General features: G+C 35.7%; 2 protein-coding genes and 1 pseudogene across 3 annotated transcripts; 2 read left to right on the top strand and 1 right to left on the bottom strand.

Annotated features, from left to right (window-relative positions):
- Positions 1-1,091: 1,091 nt before the first annotated feature.
- On the top strand, positions 1,092-13,424 carry LOC111306979 (pleiotropic drug resistance protein 3-like; annotated as a pseudogene). The gene is made up of 15 exons (XR_016331911.1): positions 1,092-1,907; positions 2,033-2,149; positions 2,555-2,630; positions 2,799-2,891; positions 3,469-3,628; positions 3,707-3,783; positions 4,252-4,305; positions 4,424-4,513; positions 4,639-4,940; positions 5,027-5,308; positions 5,413-5,726; positions 6,486-6,645; positions 6,755-6,903; positions 7,879-8,133; positions 8,283-13,424. The product of XR_016331911.1 is annotated as a pleiotropic drug resistance protein 3-like (transcript).
- Positions 13,425-14,532: 1,108 nt separating this feature from the next.
- On the bottom strand, positions 14,533-16,389 carry LOC111306978 (S-adenosylmethionine synthase 5-like). Its single transcript, XM_022905039.2, has 2 exons — positions 16,312-16,389; positions 14,533-16,031 (listed from the first exon to the last, which is right to left on the bottom strand). The coding sequence occupies exon 2, from the start codon at positions 16,019-16,021 to the stop codon at positions 14,840-14,842; it is 1,182 nt and encodes a 393-aa protein (XP_022760774.1). The 5' UTR covers positions 16,022-16,031; positions 16,312-16,389; the 3' UTR covers positions 14,533-14,839.
- Positions 16,390-19,709: 3,320 nt separating this feature from the next.
- On the top strand, positions 19,710-22,725 carry LOC111307543 (beta-xylosidase/alpha-L-arabinofuranosidase 1-like). Its single transcript, XM_022905560.2, has 7 exons — positions 19,710-20,177; positions 20,261-20,566; positions 20,708-20,877; positions 20,973-21,073; positions 21,152-21,493; positions 21,583-21,996; positions 22,073-22,725. The coding sequence occupies exons 1-7, from the start codon at positions 19,710-19,712 to the stop codon at positions 22,669-22,671; spliced, it is 2,400 nt and encodes a 799-aa protein (XP_022761295.2). The 3' UTR covers positions 22,672-22,725.
- The last annotated feature ends 517 nt before the right edge of the window (positions 22,726-23,242 follow it).

Below are 23,242 nucleotides of genomic sequence, written 5' to 3'. Positions count from 1 at the left end.
AAATCAACTCTAGTACACAATCGACATGTGACTCATGGCTCCCACAACAAGCATGAGATCCTCCTCATCTTCCTTACTTCAACACAAGCTTACTTATATCTGAAGTCTAACTTTAGTATAGAACCAACATGGGATTCATGGCTCCCATTAAGAGCATGACATCCTTCTCACTTCCCACTAGGATCATGACATCTTCCTCACTCCTATTATATCCCAAGACCAACTTTAGTATACAATCGACATGGGATTATGACTTTCACAAAGAGCATGACATCCTTTTCACTCCCCACTAGGACTATGACATCCTCCTCACTTCAACGATGACCCACCGTCCCTAGCAGCATATTGTTAGTACCCTAAGAGCCAACTTTAATACTAAATGTCATGCTAATACCTTGAAAGCAAGCTCTGATACTAAATGTCATGATTTACAACAACTTGCGAGGTATTATCCACTTTAATCTCGTTAAGCCTTACGGTTTTATCTCGTGTATCACAAATTGAGGGTGGTGTGAATACTCATATCTCAAGATAAATTCTAATACACAATCGATATAGGATTCATGGCTCCTTATTAAGACTATCACATTATGCTTGATCGATGCTGGCTTCATACTGAAGACAAAAGGACATACTAGCATTTATCCAAAAAAATTATTATAACTGAAAAACAAATGTTTGATTATGGTTTAATTCAAAAAAAAATTTATTCCTGATTTGTTCAATGCGTTAAGGCATGATCTAATCCAAATCAAAAGTCATTTAAGCAATACCCCAAAGATTTAATCTTTAATGGAGCATTTAGACATACATGCCCTGCATAGTATACCCGCCAAATCTTGTCCCTGCAAACGTCGATGAAAGGGATTGATATTGGTGGCAAATCACCCCCCTCTATTACAATTCGAAAGAAAAGAAAAAAAAAAGAATAGCCATTTTGTTGTGATATTAAAAAGGAAAAATGGAATGAACACCGTAGAGAGCAAAACAAGGGATGTGAGCTAGGAACACACTCACAAACTTCATTTTATTATTCTATAATTTATTCAAAAATATTAGATGTAGCGGTTAAGATATGTCTCCTTATTAAAGGAGTTTCACGTGGTTTTTGATTAAATTTAACTGACACTATTAATAGTACATTTCAATATTTCAAAAAGTGGGCAATTTTGTAGACAAATTTCAAAAATTATTATCCTGAAACAATTTTAAACCTTTAAATTTTAAAACATTACATGACCGTCCAGGTCGGCATTTCACTCACTACAATCATGCAAAGAATTACGTGTTTATCACTTATTTTTGAGGATGGAGACAGACAGACCGACAGACAAACCTTAAAGAATTTTAAATTGTAGTGATGTTATAGCAAGGCGCATTGCTTCACCTCATTTGGAGGGTTCTGTTCTGGCTCTGACAGTAACAGATTAGCTTCCTTCTAAACGTATCCACATCTCTCTGCCCATATAACACTCTGTAATTTTGGAACTCTTTACGATGGCCCAACTGGTGGGTTCGAGTTCAGATGAGACAGAATCTATGAGAATTGAGTTAGCAGATGAGACAGGAAGGAGCTTGAGCATAGGGTCCTCATTCAGAAATCAGGTGTCGAGTTTACGTAGTTTGACTGCTGCACATCATTCTGAAGGTGATGATGTTGACGAATATGAGTTGCAATGGGCCGCAGTTCAGAGACTACCAACCTTTGAACGGATTACTACTGCTTTGTTTGATGACAACAGTGAAGACGGAAAGGCAGACACCGGGAATATTGTCAGAGGGAAACGTGCTATCGATGTCACCAAACTTGGAGCACATGAGCGGCATCTGTTCATAGAGAAGCTCATAAAACACATTGAAAATGATAACCTGCGTTTGTTGCAAAAACTTAGAGACAGAATTCACAGGTCCGTCCCTGCTCTCTCCCACTTTCATGTATAGCTCTATCTACCTTAGTTGAAAGCATCTCCCCGATGGCATTGATGATGAATTCGCTACTTCTGATTCATGATTGAGGTATAAAAATCTGCAGGGCAGGAGTACAGTTGCCCACTGTGGAAGTGAGGTATAAAAATCTGTGTGTTCAAGCAGAGTGCAAGTTGGTCCATGGCAAACCTCTTCCCACTCTCTGGAATGCCACTATAGGCATGTTTTCTGTAAGTACCAGCGCTCATTAATTGCTTAGATTCCCAACAGATTTGTTAATCACCATTTGGAGCATCTAAAATCCTACAAATTGTGTAGCTTTTCTCACAAGTAGTAATTCTAGACTTAGATCTTGAGATGGCTAAAGCATTCATATCGTATATGTATCAATCTTGGCTTGTTGTACTTTTTTATTTGTTGAAATCATAAATAACTGACTAGCAGATACTGTTGCCGTGCATTTATGGGCACCAAACCCGGCAGTTAACTTGTCTTTTTGTAAAGTCTACACTCTACCACACCTTCACTTCATTTTAAAATTTCAATTTCTTGTTGTGGTAGTTTCTATTTCGTTTTCAGTTTGCAAGTTGCTAGTTTATTTATGCTCTCAATTGTTTTGATATGACAGGGTTTTAACCAATCTATTCGGGTCAAAACAAGGAGCCAAGATAAGCCTTCTAAAAGATGTCAGGGGCATCAAAAAACCTGGAAGGTGGACCAATGAACGGAACTTTCTATTTCTCTCCCTTCTAATGGATCTCTCAGATCTCTCTTTTTTATTTTTTATTAACCAAGGGAAGAGAATAAAGCCTTTTTTTTTTTTTTAAATATTGGTACTAGGCTGACCACTAAACTTCTGTTTGGATTCCATTCCGTCTTGGATGACTCTATTGCTTGGCCCCCCAGGATGTGGCAAAAGTACATTATTGCCTGCGCTTGCTGGGAAACTAAGTCAATCTCTCAAGGTGACATCAATGTCCTATTTGAAATATTTTAAACTCCCAATGCTAACATTCCTTTACCTTTTTCCTATCTTAAATTTTCAATATTAACACAACCATTAATGCAGTTACGGAAAACTAAACTAAAAGGGAAAATTACTGCACCTTCACTCCGTTATTCCTGGTATTTGGACTCATGTTTGGTTTTGGAGTAGTTGGTTGTCTAATGCATGTATAGACTTTATTAAGTGGTTCTGGTTTTTCCACGAATTGAGTATATTTGTTTCAATTTGGACGATTGACACTTCGGTGAATTCTATCACACTCACATCTCAGCGGAATTGTTGTCTATAGTTTTGTCTATAAAAGCAGAATACGTTTTCAGTAAAAATCTTACCATCTTTTATTCTAAATATAATTGTTTGGCCTATATTTATTTTATTACTTCTTTTCCTTAAATAATCTTTGCTTTGTTAGTCTTGGTTACTGTCTATCACCAGTTTTTCTATAGTTGCAAACTGCTAGTTATAGCATCTTGATTTCTTAACTGCTAAGCTGTCACATGCTTATCATCTTTTTCTTCTCTTTTATTCTGTAAAAGGTTGCAGGGGAAATAACTTACAATGGTTATGGACTGGACGAGTTTAATCCTCAGAAAACCTCAACTTACATTAGCCAATATGATCTGCATACTCCAGAGATGACAGTGAGGGAAACACTTGATTTTTCTGCACGCTTTCAGGTTGTAGGAAGCAGAGGTGGTAAGTGCCATACATAAAAATGGAGATTTTGATGTAAGTTACTGGTTTAATTTCTAATCTGTTTTATATTTATGAAAGAAATAATGAAGGAAGTCAGCAGAAGAGAGAAGCAGGCAGGGATAGTTCCAAATCCTGATGTAGATGCGTACATGAAGGTTTCTGTTTAGTTTATCTATTTTATTTTTAATGCTCAATTGTAAGTGGTATTCCATTGTGATATACTTTTATGCAGATAGAATACTGATAAATCAGAAAGCTTTTATACCTTCCCATTAAGCCATTGTAGGTGTCTGTTTCTCTTTATTACTTAGCAACCAAATTGATCAGCTAAAACATTAGAGTATCTTAATCCTCAGTAAAACCTCCAAGATTTGTATTTTGTTTATATGATGCATTACGAAATTGACAGCCTTTTATCACATCACCTGGTGTAACTAACTGAACCAACCACTGAAGTTTAGTCCATTTTTCTTTCCTTCGATACATTTTATATTCATAACAACAATGGAATAATGAATGATTATTCCCTAAACCATTGAAATCTATTCCTCAAAGATTTTATTACATAATTTCCATTCTTAATGTTCTGTACACCATTGATCCAGCTGCTATATTTCGTACAGGCAATATCAGTTGAAGGTATGGAAAGTACCCTTCAAACGGATTATATTCTGAAGGTAAAAACTAGCTTTGTTTTACGGGAAAGAAACCTTTACTAGGTTTTTTACTTGTATCTTCTTCAAACATATGGATTCACGTGGCATTTTTTCCTTTAAAAAAAATTCATATTTTCAGATTCTTGGACTTGACATCTGTGCTGACACAATGGTTGGAGATGCCATAAGAAAGGTATCTCAGGCGATGAAAAGAAAAGATTGACAACAGGTAGTGTATGCTTAGGGTAGATTTGCTAATTTGTGTCATTTGGTTGCTTCTTGGCAAGAAATATTTTGAGAATGTAGCGTATTTATGGATTGGGTTGAATAGGTTCTATTTTCTTTTAAGTGCAGGGGAGATGATTGTGGGGCCAACTAAAGCTCTATTCATGGATGAAATATCAAATGGCCTTGATAGTTCAACCACTTTCCAGATTGTATCCTGCCTTCAGCATTTGGTACATATTACCGATGCTACAGCATTGATTTCACTTCTTCAGCCTGCACCAGAGACCTATCATCTCTTTGATGATGTTATTCTGATGGCAGAAGGGAAAGTTGTGTATCATGGCCCACGCGCTTCAATTTGCAAATTCTTTGAGAATTGTGGATTCAGGTGCCTGGAAAGAAAAGGCATTGCTGACTTCCTTCAGGAGGTATGCTTGTGAGAGTCATAGTTGTCTTGTCTTGTCTCCCTGTCTTCTTTCTTTTCTGAAATGCTTGTACTTTTTATCTGCTCCAGGTAATCTCTAGAAAAGATCAAGCGCAGTACTGGTACCATAAAGAAGAACCTTACCGCTATGTTTCTGTTGACCAGTTCATCCAAAAGTTCAAGGAATGTAAAATTGGCCTGAGTCTAGATGAGGAGCTCTCAAAGCCATTTGAAAAGACTCAATGCCGCACAGATTCTCTATCCTTTAAAACATACTCGCTCAGTAAATGGGAACTGTTTAAAGCTTGCTTAATGAGGGAATTCCTTCTAATGAAGAGGAATTCTTTTATTTATGTGTTTAAGTCTGTGCAGGTAATTGTCATCATGCTTGAAATATGCTTTCATCATCTGTGATCAACTTACAAATTTATCTTTCATAGCTGAAAGCAGTATTGTTGGATTATTTTTCTCTGCAGCTCGTCATAGTTGCTTCAATGACTATGACCGTTTTCCTGCGCACTCAAATGGCTGTTGATACCATCCATGCAAATTATTATATGGGTTCTGTATTTTTTGCTCTCGTTATTCTAGTTGTTGACGGGTTTCCAGAATTGAGTATGACAGTATCAAGACTTGAAGTTTTCTACAAACAGAGAGATTTGTGCTTCTATCCAGCGTGGGCTTATGCAATTCCTGCAGCAATCCTAAAAGTTCCAATTTCACTATTGGAGTCCTTTTTATGGACTTCTTTCACCTATTATGTCATTGGTTACAGTCCTGAGGTTGGAAGGTGAGTTCCATAAATGGAAACTATAGTTAGAGTTCAATTTTAAGATGTGTGTTATTTGTTACCCACAAGTGCTTTCATTTTTTAGTGACTTATCCCTTACACATGTCTGTTACAAGTTTATGCATGCACTTGACAGGGGTACATTTGGAAAAATGAAAAATAACTAATGCAGAGAGGAAGGAGAAAAGAAAGATACAAAGGAAGATAAAAATCTGTCTTCAAATGGATCAGAAAGAAACAGATAGATCTGCTCAGTCTGATTTTTCTATTATTAGAAATAATGCAATCCATGATTCAATCCACATAGGTTCCACAAATCTTACATGGATTCTAAAATGTAACTTGGAAGATAGATTTTAGGGTTATATCTGTTCGTGACTTATACCCCCTTCCACTGAAAGCTCTGAATTAATACTTCTTGGATGCTGCACCCATAACATAGCTATAGTTGGATAGGGAAATGCTGAAGTGATAAACGGGACGTATATCCTTGCAACAACATGGAAGTTTATAATGACTAGATCCAACTCCTGAACCTTATATGTTGATTTGGTAATCAACTTTCAGGATAATCCGAAAACTTCTTTTATGTTTATACATTAAGCACATATTAGTTAAATCAAGAATAACGCAAAAAGTATTTAACTCCTGCATTGACAGTTCACTTTTCAAAGTACTGAAGTCATAAATTTTGAGTTTGATTAATGATATAATGTTTGTGTATCTCATTTTGAAGTATGTTGTATTTGTTCCTATTAGGTTCCTCCGCCAGTTCCTTGTATTGTTTGGTGTGCACCTAGCTTCAATATCCTTGTTCCATTTAATTGCCTCCTTCTCCCAACTATAGTTGCTTCTACAACTGCTGGTGCTCTTGTACTATTGATTATTTCATCCTTTGGTGGCTTCGTTGTACCAGAACGTAACATCATTAACTGCTCTTCATAAATTCATGTGAATTTCATTTGCTTAGATAAATGCTGAGTTTTTTTTTTTTTCTTTCTTTCATTCTTCCCCTTGATTGGTTGCAGCATCTATGACTTCTTGGTTAAAATGGGGATTTTGGATTAACCCAATGTCGTATGGGGAGATAGGCCTGACCTTGAATGAACTTCTTGCTCCTAGGTATCCTGTCATCTTAACTAGCTTATCATTGGAACAAAGAAGAAAAAGAATTCATTAGAAATTAAGTTCTAAAGAGGGTTGTTTTGAATGAAGAGTTCATCTAAATTTTTATGGGCTTCGATAGGAACTATAACAATAATAATGAAATTACAAAATAAAATGATCGATGATTATTATAACAGTTTAAATATTCCGTGCAAACTAGAAATTGAAATGAATTTTATATATGTATCTATAATTCATGTAACTAGTCCCAACACGCATGCACCAATATCGCTCCCTAGCCATAAGAAAATTTGTGGTATAAATTGTTGTTTGACCCTCGATCTTTCTTATTGCTACAAATCAGAAATATAACTTGAAAAAATAAAAAGAAAAAAGAAAATCCATGTAAGTTAGAGAATCTTTCAATTTTATTTGGGTTTAATTTTTTTCTTGAATTATTTTTAGGACTCATTTTTTCATATCAGTCTAGTAATTTAGAATTTAAGTTTTGAAATATTTTTCATAAAGATTAAATCTCATTTAACCAAAAAAAACTAGTGTTTGTCTTTATTAATTGGATTGATCCTTGTGGTTAATTTCTTAGACGTCTCTAATCCTCTAATTACCCTTTAATTATAATTCGCTTGACGAACTCACTTTTCCTTCATGTCATTTTACTAAACTTTATGCCAAATTGTCTAACCATGAAATATGCATGCCTAATATCAAATACTACTATAATAGACCACAAAAAGCTTGTTGAATTCATACGTAGCAGGAAACAATGAAACAAATTGTTTTTTTTTTTTTAGTTTTAGTAGGTTTCCCAGTGTACATCCTTGTCCATAAAGATTTTGTCAGAAAAACTCTATAACTTCTGTATTTACCATAATTTAGAGTTCAAAAGAACTTTTGGCCTTAGAGGAAGAAAAGATTTAGTACAGTGGTGAAAGCATGAAGTAGAAAGCATTATAATATATCCTAGAGTGATATGGGCTCTTTATTATTTTTGCTTTTACTAATGCATTGGGTTTTGATTTTGTAGGTCATAATCGAGATCCCATACCTGTTTACCCTTGCGTTTGTGTATGTGATCATCACATATCCTATGATTGGTTACTACTGGTCAGCCTATAAAATATTATGGTCATTTTACTGCATGTTTTGTACACTGCTATCCTTCACCTACTTAGGGATGTTGCTAGTGTCAATGACGCCCACCATTCAAGTGGCTTACATTTTGGCCTCAACTGCCTACTGCTTGCTGAATTTGTTCTCTGGGTTCATTATTCCAAAACCAGTAAGCTTCTAATAAATTGTCAATGATCTGTATACAAGAAATTCCTTGAAATATATATATATATATATATATGCAAGTAGCTTAACTTAAGTATGTTTAAACATTACAAATAATAACTCAATACCATCTTCATGCTTGGCTTGTTGCAGAAAATGCCAAAGTGGTGGCTCTGGCTGTATTATTTATCCCCCACGTCTTGGTCACTGAATGGCATGCTCACTTCGCAGTTTGGAGATATTGCTAAAGAAATACAGGTTTTTGGAGAAACTAAGACGTTTTGTTCTTTCTTAGAAGATTATTTTGGTTTTCATCATAACTCTTTAGGTGTTGTTGCCATTCTTCTCATCATCTTCCCTGCGCTGTTTGCTTCTCTCTTTGCTTATTTTATTGGAAGATTAAATTTCCAAAGGAGGTAGAAGCTCTATTGCTGGTATCTGAATAAACGTTTGCCGATCAGCCACGATGCTCAATAAAACAATCAAGTTAATTGAATTTACATCATCCCTGTTATTTTAGTACATTGATTTTAACTGAACTTGGTTTTAAGTGTAGATCACAAGTCAGCTTCATATACCAAGTAATACGATCTCATTTACTAAAAGGGACATGCATTGTTACCTGTAAAAGAGGCTCCATCTGTTAGAGCAAAAGAAAAAAATCAAGCCAACCACCGTTCAAGCGGAAGTAAAATCTGGACCAAGTCAAAAAAAAAAAAATTTATACACTAGACAGAGACAGGTCTTGTTAATGAAAATAATTCAACTCGGTATCTCTCGTAGCTTTTCAATGCTTGCTTAGACTTGGTTCAGTTTTCACGTGGGTACAGGTCACACGCAGCAAGAATCTTTCCGCAATTGCCCGTTCATTGCTCTCAAAATTAGCAAGTGCGAGACGTTTAATGCTGAAGTCCCAGTTTGAATTGCATGTTCCGTTATCTGAAATAGACAAGATCATGGCACTAGTGTATTGGTCAAGCCCTGGTGTATCTTGGTTTTACTATGACTGATCTTGAATTAAGCAGCAATCAAGATCGTGTTGGTGGGACAGTGCTCCTAAGAGCAGCGGGCGTGCAGTATGAGCACGGAAACATGTTGCTGATATTATGTGTGGGCAATATGAGTCCTGGGTCCCAAGATGCACAAGCAAGTTCGAGCCAGTGGACGGGAGCCAGGTAGCTGATCGGGTGCTGTCAATTAAAGCCGTGTGTGGGCACTTTCGAGTAGGTTGGTGGAGCAACGAGCATAATCAAACCCTGAGTTTACTGAAGAAAAGCCCTGGCTGAGAAAAAAAGTATCCCCATTTTATACAGTTTTACAATTCCTAGTAAGAGGCTTGAAAAATCTTTTATGCTATTTATAAGGGGATGACTGGTGTCAGCTCTCCATTACCCCCTCAGCTAGTGGGCAGGTAGGGGCTTGGCTAGTTTGAAGTGAGTTACCCCTAAGAACATGTGATGTCTAGGTGGGTGGGTATCGTAGAGTCACAAGTGTGGCATGGTATCTTCTCAGGTAATGGTAAGCCTAGAGACGTCTGGAGTCGACAGGCCTCATATCGCACTTTTGCATTGAACCATGAGGTTAGGTGATAGCGTTTGCTATGCCCCTTGATTTCCCTTCCTTGAGCCAGAAGGATCAAAAGATAGTATTTATGTAAGAAAGGCACCATCGAGCTTGAGGGATGAGCGGGCTAGCAGGTAAGCATGTTGTTAAACCCTTGTGACCAATTGGTAGAGAGATGTTGTGGTTGGGGTAGCATACCCGAGTCTTCGAAGTAGGACAGGAATGATGTTGAGTGTCCATCATACATGCTGGCAACCTAAAATGAGGCTAAGGATTGGGATGCTAAGAAATGAGTTTATGAAACAAGATTGGCCTAGAGGCTCTAGGTTGGCTATTGACCAGTATCGATGTTGTGCTTGTGGGATCTTGGTATTAGAGCTTGCGTACGATGTAAGCGAGCATGGTGTTGAGTTTTCACCATGCTAGAAGTAATAATATTATGAGAACTGGGGTTGCAGGCCCTTATGAGAATTCTAGGGTCGGTGCTTGAGATATTGATGCATGTGGGTAGAGATGAGTGCTCAGAGTCACCTTAAAAATCATAGGCTAATGAGTTGATGAAAGTTAGGTTCCTCTCTATCAAGTTTGGGAATGTGCGATCCTACAGGGTTCGAGCCAGGAAATGCTCATAAGCATGCGGTTTAAAGGATCGATATTAAGTTGTCTATGGGAAAATAAACTTGAGAAAGGTTGACCTCAACCATAAATAGTCTTGGTACCGCACGAACGCATGATTTCAGTCTAAAAAATGCACGGCCTATGACATTTTGGTATTAGAGCCATGTTTGGCTCAACGGTGGGACTAAAATGGCCCCAGATGTGGGCATGATAATATGAAATTGAGATAGTGTTAAGCTCAAAGAGAGTTATTGAGACGCAAATACGATTTTATGGCTATGAGGGTTCGTGAATGAGCCAAGGATGCGTACTGTGGAAAAAATTGGCATGGTTGTGGTCAGCGAGTTACGATAGTGTGTAGTTTAATGGAATAAGCAAGCGAGAATTAGCCAGTTGACAAGCCCTTACGAGTTATGTTGGTCAGAGGACTAATCGAGTTGAGTAAACCGATGGCATTGGCATTCGAATAGGATCTAGTCAGTGGGTTGGACGAGATTGAGTAAGGAAAATATAAGTTGATTGAGTTGAGCCAAATATGGAATCTTTTAAGTAGAGACCTATTTATGGGATGGCCTTGAGTTCAAGTAGGTCAGTGGACCTTGAGAATTGAATGGGTTGGTAAACCCTAGAGTTAAGCAAGTCAATGAACAATGTGATTGTTTGGACCAACGAATCCTGGAACATCAAGTAGGCTTTGAATTGCCTTATGAGCTATGCCAAAGTTGAGGCAAGATGAGTTGTGAAATCATTATAGAGACATGGTTACATGTAGAGCTGAGTCGAATTTGAGTAAAAGTAGGGGAGACTTTTGATTTCTCGTGAAACTGAGCCAAGGCAGTGGAGCCTGCAAGTTTACTAAGCATGAATTGAGTTCGAATAGCATGCGTTAAAGTGCCACCATGAGGGTGGTTAGCCAAAAAACCACACCTAGAGAAGTGACTTTAGAGGTGTCGAAAGGACCCAAGTTGTGAGATGATCGAAGTGTTTGAATGCCACCATACTAGAGTCTATCATGGATGGTGCCGTATGAGTGTGGTTGATCTAAGCACCACATTCAAAGGGATGCATCAAAGAGTCGATGCCGTAAGCATGCGGTTAGTGTGATGGTTCACGTCTAGTGAAGCATACCGATGTGTGGCAAAGCAGGTGGTCATTCATTCTATTGAGGGTTATGATCGACAATGGTGCCTTAAGGTTGCAACATGATATGATCATGGGTGAAGTAGTGTAGTGGCACCAACAAGAAACGAATTGAGTATAGACCAGAAGTGGAATCAGCGCATAAGTGCATTGGAGCTAAGATGATCTCTCTACATTGACAATGGACGAGTACTGTGGACAGTGCCTCATGTAATGAAATCTCGAACCAATCTTTGAGGGCACAAGTGAGAGACATATGAGAAAATATCAATTATGTGCAACAAAAGAGTTAGGTGTGGTCTTGGCATCAATGAAGGCATTGATATAGTAAGTAAGAGAGAGTGTTATAGTCAGGCCTTAGTGTGCCTCAGTCCTACCATGACTAACCTTGAGCTAAGCTACAGTTGATGTTATGTTAGTAGGATAGTGGTCCTAAGAGCAGCGAGCGTATAGTATGAACACGAGAACATGTTACTGATATTGTGTGTGGGTGATATAAACCCTAGGCCTCAAGATGTCGGGCAAGTTCGAACCAGTGGGTGGATACCCTTGAGCTGAATAGCCAATCAGGTGTTGTCGATTGAAGTCGTGTACATGTGTCATGGGCCAAGACTCAAGCTTCAGGCTCGTGCAGCTTTAAGACATAGAGATGGTCTCTTTCACATCCCATATTAACCTAACACAAGGTCTACAATAACTTATGAGGTATTGTCCATTGCGGTCTATTAGATCTCAAGATTTTATCCCATAAAACATACCTCACAAGAAAAAAATGATGTGAATACTTATATCACAAGACCAATTTTAGTACACGGTCGATGTGAGATTTATGACTCCTCTCTAAGATCGTGATATTCTCTTTTACCTTAACAAAGGCCTACTATCCCTCTCTAAGATCGTGACATTCTCTTTTACCTTAACAAAGGCCTACTATCTTCGATAGCACATCGTTAGTTCTTTCAGAGCTAACTTTGATACCATTTGTCATGGATCGAAACTCAAGCTTCAGGCTCACGTAGCTCTATGACACAGTGATATCCTCTTCTACATCTTAGATTAGCTTAACACAAGGTTCACAATAACTTATAAAGTATTGTCTATTACGATCCATTGGACATTACTATTTTGTCTCATAAAAAGTACCTTACAAGGAAAAAGTGGTGTAAACACTTATATCTTAATATCAACTTTAGCATATAGTCGATGTGGGATTTATGACTCCTTTTTAGGACAGTGACACAAGCACTTTCGAGTGGGTTAGTAGAGCAACGAGCAAATAAGATAATTATGGTAACAAAAAAGAAGGTCATGGGGGCCTGAGTTAGCTGAAGAAAGGCCTTCAAATAGTTAAAAAAAAGTGTTTCCATTTCAGATAATTTTACTATTCTTGGTAAGAGGCATGGAAAATCTCTTATGTTTTTTATAAAGGGATAACTGGTATCAGCTCTCTACCACCCCTTAACTAGCAAGTAGACAAGGGCCTAAATAGTCTAAAGTGAGCTACTTCTAGGCACATGTGGTGTCTAGGTAGGCAGGCATCGTAAGATCACGAGTGTGGCACAGTGTCTCCTCGGGTTATGGTAAACATAATGATGGTTGGGGTTGACGGATCTTGTATCATGCATTTGGTTGAACCATGGGGTTAGGTGGTAATATTCGCTATGCTCCTTCGTTTCCCCTCATTGAGCTAAAAGGATCATGAGATGATGTTTGTGTAAGAAATGCACTTTCGAACTTAAGAGATGAGCAGGCTAATAGGCAGACATGTTATTAAACCCTTATGGCCAATCGATAGAAGGGTATTACGGCTGAGGTAGCACACCTGAGTCTTCGAGGTGGGACGAGGATGATGTTGAGTGTCCATCATGCATACGGATAGCCTAAAATGAAATTAAAGGTTGAAGCCTTAAAAATGAGTTTCATGGGACAAAATGGGCCTAAAGACTCCGAGTTAGCTACTGATCAACATCTGTATTGTGCTTACAAGATCTTAGCACTGGAGCTTGTATACGATATGAGTAGACATAATGTTAGATTTTCATAATACCATAAAGTAATAATATTATGATAATCGAAGTTACAAGTCCCTATGAGAATTCAAAGATCGATACTTGAGATCTTAATATTTATAGACAAAGATAAGCGCTCAAAATCATTTTAAAAATCGTGAGCTAATAAATTAATGGGAGTTAAGTTCTTCCCTGTCAAATTTAAAAATGTGCAATTTTACGGGATCTGAGTTAGAAAAAACTCACAAACATACGGTTTGAAGGATTGATATCGAGCTGCACGAGAAAATAGAACCGAGAAAAGCTGATCTTGATTATGAATAATCTTAATGTCACGCAGATGCGTGATTTCAGTTTAGACAACCTGCAGACAGTGACAACTGGATTGTGGGCCCGTTACAGGTAAGAAGGCAAGGAGCGGCATTCAAGAATCTATCTTTTGCAGCCCTTCATGCCATAGATACAGGCTAGTTCAAAGTTGGGCTATCTTCAACTTCCTGCCCAGTGGCTAAGGAGCTTTTGGGATGACATAAAGAAAAACCACGAGCTATAGCCATCCTTTGTACGGAAAAAAGTCGAGTCTACTTCTCCGCTTTTTTCTTTCCACACTAGATCACCGACACAACTCACAAGAACATCTGGCAGAAATAATTTATCCCGCCTGCTTCTACAATGTACATCATCATAGGTGCCAAGAGGCAAGTATGGGCTATACTGTATGGCCCCAGGGTTTTCTAAGAGTCACTTCCCAGGGCTACCGACAACCGGCTAAGCTTCACTAGTCGCAACAAATAGCCCCAATCACTCCCAACACTCGGACAACCGTTAAAGCGGACTAGTTTCAAAATGCTACGGGAAAAGACAAGACAACAAACAATCTTGAGTTTCACCTACAACTATTGGGCTAACAGAGTTGAACGTTACAATTCTCACCGTTAAGTTGCAAATTCGGTGCTATAAAGTTAAGGTTCAAGCTTCAAACAAATGAGAAACAAAAATTGATATCCATTGCTCTAACACGAGAAACATGTCACAGCTCTGCTGCCAATTATTATTATTGTTTTTGGTCAGGCTGGCAATTAATTCATTTATTATTATTATTATTATTATCATCTTGGAACGGCAATAACATACGACTGTGAGAGTACATCTTTTCCAGTTTTCACTCACCATCTCTTGCATGTATAAATATAAATCTAATGAAATTTCAAAAGAACACATGAAAACAAACAAAAATGAAGGAAATTGTAAGAGCCAATAGGCAGACTCGTATGGCAGAGAGGTAATGAAGGAAATTGTAAGAAAAGCCAATAGGCAGAGTCGTATGGTAGAGAGCACCAGCCAATAAATCAAGCGTAGAATTAATCTGAAAAACTCCAATTATGCCTGGGCCTTGTCCCACTTGAGTGGCTTGACAACCTCCCAAGTGAAGTCTGCATCATCCCGGCCGAAATGCCCATAGGCAGCAGTCTTCAAAAACCTGCCATTGCCCCCTCTCTTTAGATCAAGATTGATAGCAATCATTCCAGGTCTGAAGTCAAAGTTCTCCTTCACAATCTTCAGAATTTCCTTATCTGGGATCTTTCCAGTACCGTAGGTGTCCACAAATACAGATAAAGGCTCAGGTACGCCAATGGCATAGGAAACCTGCACAATTGACCTCCTAGCAAGTCCATTAGCAACAATGCTCTTTGCAGCCTGCCTGACAATGTAAGCACCGCTTCTATCCACCTTGGTAGGGTCCTTCCCAGAGAAAGCACCACCACCATGAGCACCCCATCCTCCATAAGTATCAATAATGATCTTGCGACCAGTGAGACCAGCATCACCATGAGGACCTCCAATGACAAAACGGCCAGATGGGTTAAGGTGGAAAATGGTCTTTTCGTCAAGGTACTTCTCAGGAATAACAGGCTTGATGACATGCTCTTTCAAATCAGCAGCAATCTCATCATTAGTCACAGTCTCATCATGCTGAGTGGAGATTAGCACAGTGTGCACACGAATAGGCACCATGGCACCCTTATCGTTGTAATACTCAACGGTGACTTGAGTCTTGCCATCAGGCCTGAGCCAAGGGCAAGTTCCATTTTTGCGCACTTCAGTGAGGCGAGCACCAAGCTTGGTTGCCAAGACATGGCTCAGAGGCATCAATTCAGGAGTCTCGTCAGTGGCGTAGCCAAACATATGGCCCTGATCACCAGCACCAATTTCCTCAGGGCGCTTAGTGAGATGGCCGTGAACACCCTGAGCAATATCTGGGCTCTGTTGCTCGATGTTAACAAGCACTTTGCAGTTGTCAGCATCGAGACCCACATCATTAGATGTGAAACCGATGTCACGGCAGGTGTCACGCACGATCTTCTCGTAGTCAACGTCGGCTTTGGTAGTGATCTCACCAAAGACCATGACCATGTTAGTCTTGGTGCAGGTCTCGCAAGCGACCTTGCTGTCAGGGTCCTGTGCCAAGCAGGCATCGAGGACTGCGTCAGAGATCTGATCACAGAGCTTGTCAGGATGTCCCTCGTTGACAGACTCCGAGGTGAATAGGAAGGTCTCCATTCCTTAAATTCTGCAAAAAAAATTTTACATACTCTTAATTTAACTAAAAAAAATCTGCTAAAAGATACAAGTAAAAAGAAATGACTAATTCACAACACAAAATAGAAGACTTCAAGATCTGCAACTCTAAAGCATCAATTTCCCAGGAATGCTTACAGCATAGAAACATTTGTGTTAACAGCAAGAGCTCAATGAAAAATATAAATTAGGAAATGAAACTCATACACAAACTAATATCAATACAATAACCAGTGAGCCTAAAGAGAAGATAAAAAGAGAGAGTGGGGTACCTCTGCTGTTGTAACCTGGAATGTAGACCTTGAAAATGAGGTGTAAGAGGAGAGAAGAGGGGTATTGTTAGGCGAGTTGTAAATTTGGGTTAGAAAGGGAGTATATATAGGGCAATGTAAGAGAAGAGCAACCAAGTACCAACCGCGTAATTTAGGCCAGGTTCATTGGGATGTAAACGCGTGAGATTTGGATTGCTGGAAAGGAGTCCTTCGGTAGGTGAGATTTGATATTCTGTGGGAAAATTATTTCACCCGATTCGGACTGAGCTAAGACCGACGCGTTTTTAACTTTGGGTTTGGATATGGGTTTCGGTATGTAATTATAGGTCCAATTCCCAAACCATTCCCAATCCAACCCCACCTTATTTATAGTTTGTGTTTATATAATATAAAATATTAAATTTAGATATTTATATAATATTTTATATAAAAATAATTTATTTTAATTTAAATCAACATAAAAATATAAAATATTTTTTATTTTATTAAATTTTTTATATAATTATTATTAAAATTTTAAATCATATCATTTTTATTTTTTATTTTTATTTTATATTATGATTATCAAAATTAATTGCTGACTATTTTTCTTTGACCCTTTTTTTAAATGTCAATTATAATATTATTATACCAGTTACCAACCACACTATGGACCATTACGCCCACTCCTAACTCAACCAACTTTGAATTCAAAGCCTTTCACCATTTTTCTTTTCTTTCTATTTTATATATATTCATAATTATTGAAGTAGTAATGAAGTATTTTATATTGTTATTGTAATTCTTTTCGTTATTTTATTTTAGACCTAAAGCTTATCTTTTCTTGAAAATTATTTTTTTATTTTCATACCAGGGCAAAGCCCTTAAAGAAGGAATGGGATGGTGGGGTTAGAATCCACACCCAGATGCCTTCGTTAAAGCCCCTTAATTATTAGTTCAAGACGTAGAAGGCAAAATTATCTTCTTTTTTTTTTTTTAATTATAATAATAAATTTCTTTTTATTTCTCTAATAATTATATTTTTATTTTAAAATCTAAAATTATTTTTCTTTTGTGATCTCTAGATTTATGGTATTATCATTCACGAAAAAGTTATAACTTCTTCAAAAGATAAAGACATTTGTCAATTTTTTATTTAACTAATTTTTTTTTGTATTGTGTTTTTATGGTTCTATGACCATCGTTAAGTAGTAAAACTAAAACACTAAATTATATGAATAAAATGCCAATGACTATCTAATTCTAGAAAGAAGAAATAACATTAGCTAAAACAAATATGATTTGAACATTATCCTTAATTTACTTATGCTTTATCTATCTAAATATTAATCCAAATCATACATATATGAGTAAAAATGTTTAACTTGATTAAGGTCGATTCTTTTATTTGTAATATATATATTTATATTTATTTATTTATTTATAAAGAGAGAGAGGATCTAAGTGAAATACAAATATTCCTTGGATATATATAGTTATTTTTTCACTTTCTCAAAAAAAAAAAAAATTTTTTCACGCTTTGGATATATTAGCAAACATTAACATATATATATATAATTATTTGATGTATTAACAGTAAAATTTTTTAACTTCATAAATAAAATTAAAATGATTACCCATGTCACATTTTTTTTAAATTAAATTTTTTTTAAAATATATATTAATGATCATGTATCATCATCTTAACCCTATTTATAAAATTAAAAAAAGTTCACTATCAATGCATTAGATAATTTTTTATATTTATTCTTAATATTTGTTCTTAATTACACTTTTGATATTGAATGTGTTCCTCATTCTTATAAGACTAGAGATAATCACATAGCTTACGAGTTATTACTTATTATTTGCATTCACTTGTAAGTCTCCTGTTGAATGTTATTAATGCCATAAAAACAAAACGTATATGTGCCATATTGCAATATTGTATGGTTTAGTATATATTATTAATGTATAGTATAATTTATATTATTTATTATACATATTAAATTAATATTTATGTCTTTTTTCTTTTAATTTTTAAATATTTTATAAATAATAAAATTTAAAGTTCTCAAGATAATTTTTTTTTTATGTTTGTCAATGCAATTATAATGTGCCAAATCGTACATTCATAAGTAAATAAACTTTTCATCATGGTTTACCTTTATATATATATGGTCTTATATTGTATATATATGGTCTTATATTGTTTTTATTACGAGCGTAAAGCATTACTAATTCTATCATAATATAATGAATTACATAAATAAATTTTAAAAAATTATTTCATTTATATCAGTGAAAATTTTAAATTCTATTAAGAGAATTAGTAGATTGATACATATCTTTTTGAGATATATTAAAAATAAAAAAATTAAATATATGATAATCTTCCAATTGATTTATTTATAGAGTTTTTAAATTTCAACGACAGTATATAAAAATCAAACTCATAAATTAATCATCATGAATCACTAATAGTATTATATTCATGTCACAAAATTATAGATGCTAATGGAACATGATGATCGCACAATATTATTTTATATTCTCCGAGTTTTATCAAACATTATTTATTCCATTTTTCAATTGCCATTAATTTATCAAACATTTGTTGACTTTGTTTTATATAAATTTTTTTGTGCAAATTAGCAGTCAATGTATTGGACGTGGGCTGCGGGGTGAGGGTGGTTTGGTGAGATAGTGATGGGATGGGATGGGATGGGATGTTGCATCCTCAGTCCTCACCACTTTGACATTACCAACCAATTAACCTAAATCCTACTCAAATTCTTAATGCCAGATCCCTTCATCTTAAAGAGATGATTTTTATAATCATCAAATCACTAACAATACCTAACTTACTAACATTTGATAAGAGGATATATATATATATATATATATATATAATATTTAACAGTAAATAAAAATGTTTAATTGCTAATTTTATTTTTTATTTTGTTTACATTTTATTTTTTTTATTTTATATCTAAAAGTAATCTCACGAGGACTTATTGTATATATGCTTTTCCTGAACAAGTACTAAATAAATGACTATAACAAGGTTTGTTTGGTTAACTCTAACATATGATATAAACAGATGATTTACTACTCCTACTCTTACAAGAAAGCAAATAGAGATGTGAATGAAGGCTGCCGTACTTTGGCTATAATTAACAAAATTCATTCATTATCACCTTACTCTATCTCATCTAATTCTGACTATCCTGTGCAGATAATGAAATTTTAATATGATACATGTTAATCTTCATCTTAGCTAGCTAGCTATTGACTTATCCAAATCATCAGATAATAATTAATTAATAAATCATTTTCAAATTAATAATTTCTCAAAGTATAAATATGGGAGTCTTTCTCCTTTTTTACACTAAAAATAATACATAGCATATATAGTTATGGCTAACAAAGCATTTTCTATTTTTCTAATTTATCATATTATTTTTTCTTTCTCAATTGTTTCTTTTGCTACACCTTTTAATCAAAGTCTTGTTATTGATGGAATACCTAGATATCTTCATGTTTGTGATCCCACTAGATTCCAAATAATAGGTTTGGACATGGCTAGCTTTGCATTTTGTGACAAATCACTTTCATATGAGGTAAGGGCAAAAGATTTAGTGGATCGATTGACTCTGATTGAAAAAGCCCAACAAATGGGAGATCACAATGGTACTGATATAACAAGGCTAGGGTTACCCAAGTATATGTGGTGGTCCGAGGCACTTCATGGCGTAGCTGATGTCGGTCCAGAAGGTGGAGGTGTCAGTTATTTTGATTCGGTAGTTCCTGGTGCAACGAGTTTTCCAAATGTTATTCTCACTGCGGCCTCTTTTAATCAGACACTTTGGAAAATTCTTGGCAAGGTGAAAATTAAGTTAGATTTAGCAACATTATTCAATTTGATTTTTATAAATTATAAATTCAAGCTTATTATATATGTATGAAGGTTGTCTCAACAGAAGCAAGAGCAATGTATAATCTAGGTCGAGCAGGATTAACATTTTGGAGTCCTAACATCAATATAGTGAGAGATCCTCGATGGGGAAGAGTTTTGGAGACACCAGGAGAAGATCCTTTTGTCGCTGGAACGTATGCAGTTAACTATGTAAGAGGCTTGCAAGATATTGAAGGACAAGAGAAAACAAGTGATCCAAATTCTAGACCTCTCAAAGTTTCTGCATGTTGTAAGCATTTTACTGCTTATGATCTTGAAGATTTTAATGGTATTACTCGACTTGTATTTAATGCCAAGGTACTTACTGCTTATATCTTTCGTTTGTTAATTTTACATTTATATGTTTCACTAAGCTATATGTCTCATCAATGGAGCTTTTATTGCCTTGTGATGTTAAGTATGAGATACGAAATTAAAGAATATCTATTTGTTAATTAGGTGGCTGAACAAGATATGGTGGAGACTTTTAATCTTCCCTTTGAAATGTGTGTTAAAGAAGGCGATGTTAGCAGTGTTATGTGTTCTTTTAATCAAGTCAATGGCATCCCAACTTGTGCCGATCCTTATCTTTTGAAAAAATTAGTTAGAGAAGATTGGAATTTACATGGGTATGTATTGATTCTTTCTGTAATTTTTATAAATATCATGCTTTTATTTCATAAAATTAATTAATTTTAATTTCTATACATATGATTTTTTTTAGGTATATTGTAGCAGATTGTGATTCTGTTTTAGAAATGGTGGTAAGACAAAAATGGCTTAATTCCACAGGGGAAGATGCCTCGGCTTATTCACTAAAAGCAGGTTTGTACTCCAATCACTTTTAATATTAGTAAAATTTACAAATTGATATGCTAATTAAAAATTTTAATTAATAAATAGGATTGGATTTGGATTGCGGAGAGTACTACACCAGGTTCCTACCAAATGCAGTGAAGCAAGGAAAAGTTAGAGAGGCTGATATGGACAAGTCGCTCAATTACCTATTTGTTGTACTCATGAGACTTGGTTTTTTTGATGGAATTCCATCTTTGGCATCACTTGGCAAAGCTGATATATGTACTAAAGAAAATACTGAATTAGCAGCTGAAGCAGCTAGACAAGGAATTGTGCTTCTTAAGAATGATAATGAAGCTTTGCCATTAGACCCTGAAAGGTTTAAATCCCTAGCATTAATTGGCCCACATGCCAATGCAACTGAGGTCATGATTGGGAATTATGCAGGTTGTTTTTACATCTAACGTTGGTTTTTTTTTCTTTTTTAATTTATATATACTTAGTTATTCAAACTAAAGATTTCAATTTGTACGTAGGTGTTCCATGCAAGTACATTTCTCCAATTGAAGGCTTTTCTGGATTTGGACAAGTGACTTACGAAATGGGATGTGTCGACGTCAGATGCCCTAACGATAGCTTGATACACTCAGCCGTCGATGTAGCTAAAAATGCAGAGGCTACTTTACTTTTTGTGGGGTTGAGTTTAGCAATTGAGCGAGAATGGGTTGATCGAAAGGATCTTCTGCTTCCTGGATATCAAACTCATTTAGTCAATGAAGTTGCACAAGCTGCAAAAGGCCCAGTTATTCTTGTTGTGATGGCTGCTGGTGTACTTGATATTTCTTTTGCTAAAGTCAACCCTAAAATCCAATCTATCATATGGGTCGGATATCCTGGTGAACAAGGAGGTCGTGCTATTGCAGATGTAGTTTTTGGAAATTACAATCCTGGTAATTATGAGTTTTATTTATTTTTTATTTTTCATTTTTTTTTAATGTTTTTTTAACTTGATTATTATGAAATCAGGAGGAAGGTTGCCACTTACATGGTACGAAGCTAACTATATTGATAAGTTACCAATGACATCCATGTCTTTGAGGCCAACTGATAAATATCCTGGAAGAACGTACAAGTTCTTCAATGGTTCGACCGTTTATCCTTTTGGTTATGGATTAAGTTATACAAGCTTCAAATACCAGAATAATTCTACAGAAAAGTCTTTCGACATAAAATTGGACAGACTTCAACATTGTCATGGTTTACCTTACAAGGATGGAAACCAAAACCATGATTGTCCTTCAGTTTCAATTAACGATTTATCATGCAAGGAAGAAATTACTTTTGATATCACAGTACAAAATGTGGGAAAAAGGGATGGAAGTGATGTTATTTTAGTCTACACAGTCCCTCCAGAAGGAATCAGTGGAACTCCTATAAAGCAATTGGTTAGATTTGAAAGGGTCTATTTGCATGCCAACGAGAGCAAGAGTGTCAAGTTTGTGCTTAATGTTTGCAAAAGCTTAAACATTGTTAACGTCTCTGGTTATAGGCTTTTGCCATCTGGGTTGCATAAGATTGTGGTAGGGGATATATCAATCCCAATTAAAGTTAATTATAATTGGTAGCTATTTATTTTTTAATTTTATGATTTAGTAGGATTTGATAATTCAGATTGGACAAGGCAATTAATTTAAAAACTTGCTTTAGCAAGTTAATTGTTTGAGTGAATAAAAAGATTTTATCAATTTTTATTTTATTTTATTTTCTTTATTCTTTTTTGTTATATCTTGTATGACTTGTATACCAGCAAAATTATCTGCCAAACAAAATGTTAAGTCCTCATGAATGTCATCATAAAAAAAGACTTTATATAATTCATTTTTATCAAAGTCATCAATCAATGGGGAAGAACAAGCCTTTTTTAAGAGGAGCATTATCATTTGAATAAAAATGCTTGCTGTTAGTATCATCTGTTGCTCCTGTAATAATTTTCCTTTTTCTCAACAAGCTCATAATGAGGATTAATTAAGGCCTTTGGTTAAAAACTCAAATGAGCTTTTATTATTTCAGGCCAAGTTCCCAATGTCAAGCAATACACTTTTTCTGGAAGAAAGTCAAAATTTCCGATCCTTGGGCTCAACTTTACTTGGCTGATGTGTTCCTCTATCATTTGATACGTATATAGGGGAAGTTATA

The sequence above is a fragment of the Durio zibethinus genome, chromosome 22 (assembly GCF_047325235.1).
Source record: "Durio zibethinus cultivar Kanyao isolate XHJ-2024 chromosome 22, ASM4732523v1, whole genome shotgun sequence".
Taxonomy (NCBI): domain Eukaryota; kingdom Viridiplantae; phylum Streptophyta; class Magnoliopsida; order Malvales; family Malvaceae; genus Durio; species Durio zibethinus.
Note: the sequence above shows the minus strand (reverse complement) of the source record. Positions and strands in the feature narration are given on the sequence as shown.

What these genes read in the sequence shown, in the direction of transcription:
- LOC111306978 (XM_022905039.2), bottom strand. Translation starts at nt 16,021, where the DNA reads ATGGAGACCTTCCTATTCACCTCGGAGTCTGTCAACGAGGGACATCCT.
- LOC111307543 (XM_022905560.2), top strand. Translation starts at nt 19,710, where the DNA reads ATGGCTAACAAAGCATTTTCTATTTTTCTAATTTATCATATTATTTTT. An exon ending in GGCTTATTCACTAAAAGCAG is followed by an intron (nt 21,074 to 21,151) that starts GTTTGTACTCCA and finishes ATTAATAAATAG; the next exon opens with GATTGGATTTGGATTGCGGA. An exon ending in CATGATTGGGAATTATGCAG is followed by an intron (nt 21,494 to 21,582) that starts GTTGTTTTTACA and finishes ATTTGTACGTAG; the next exon opens with GTGTTCCATGCAAGTACATT.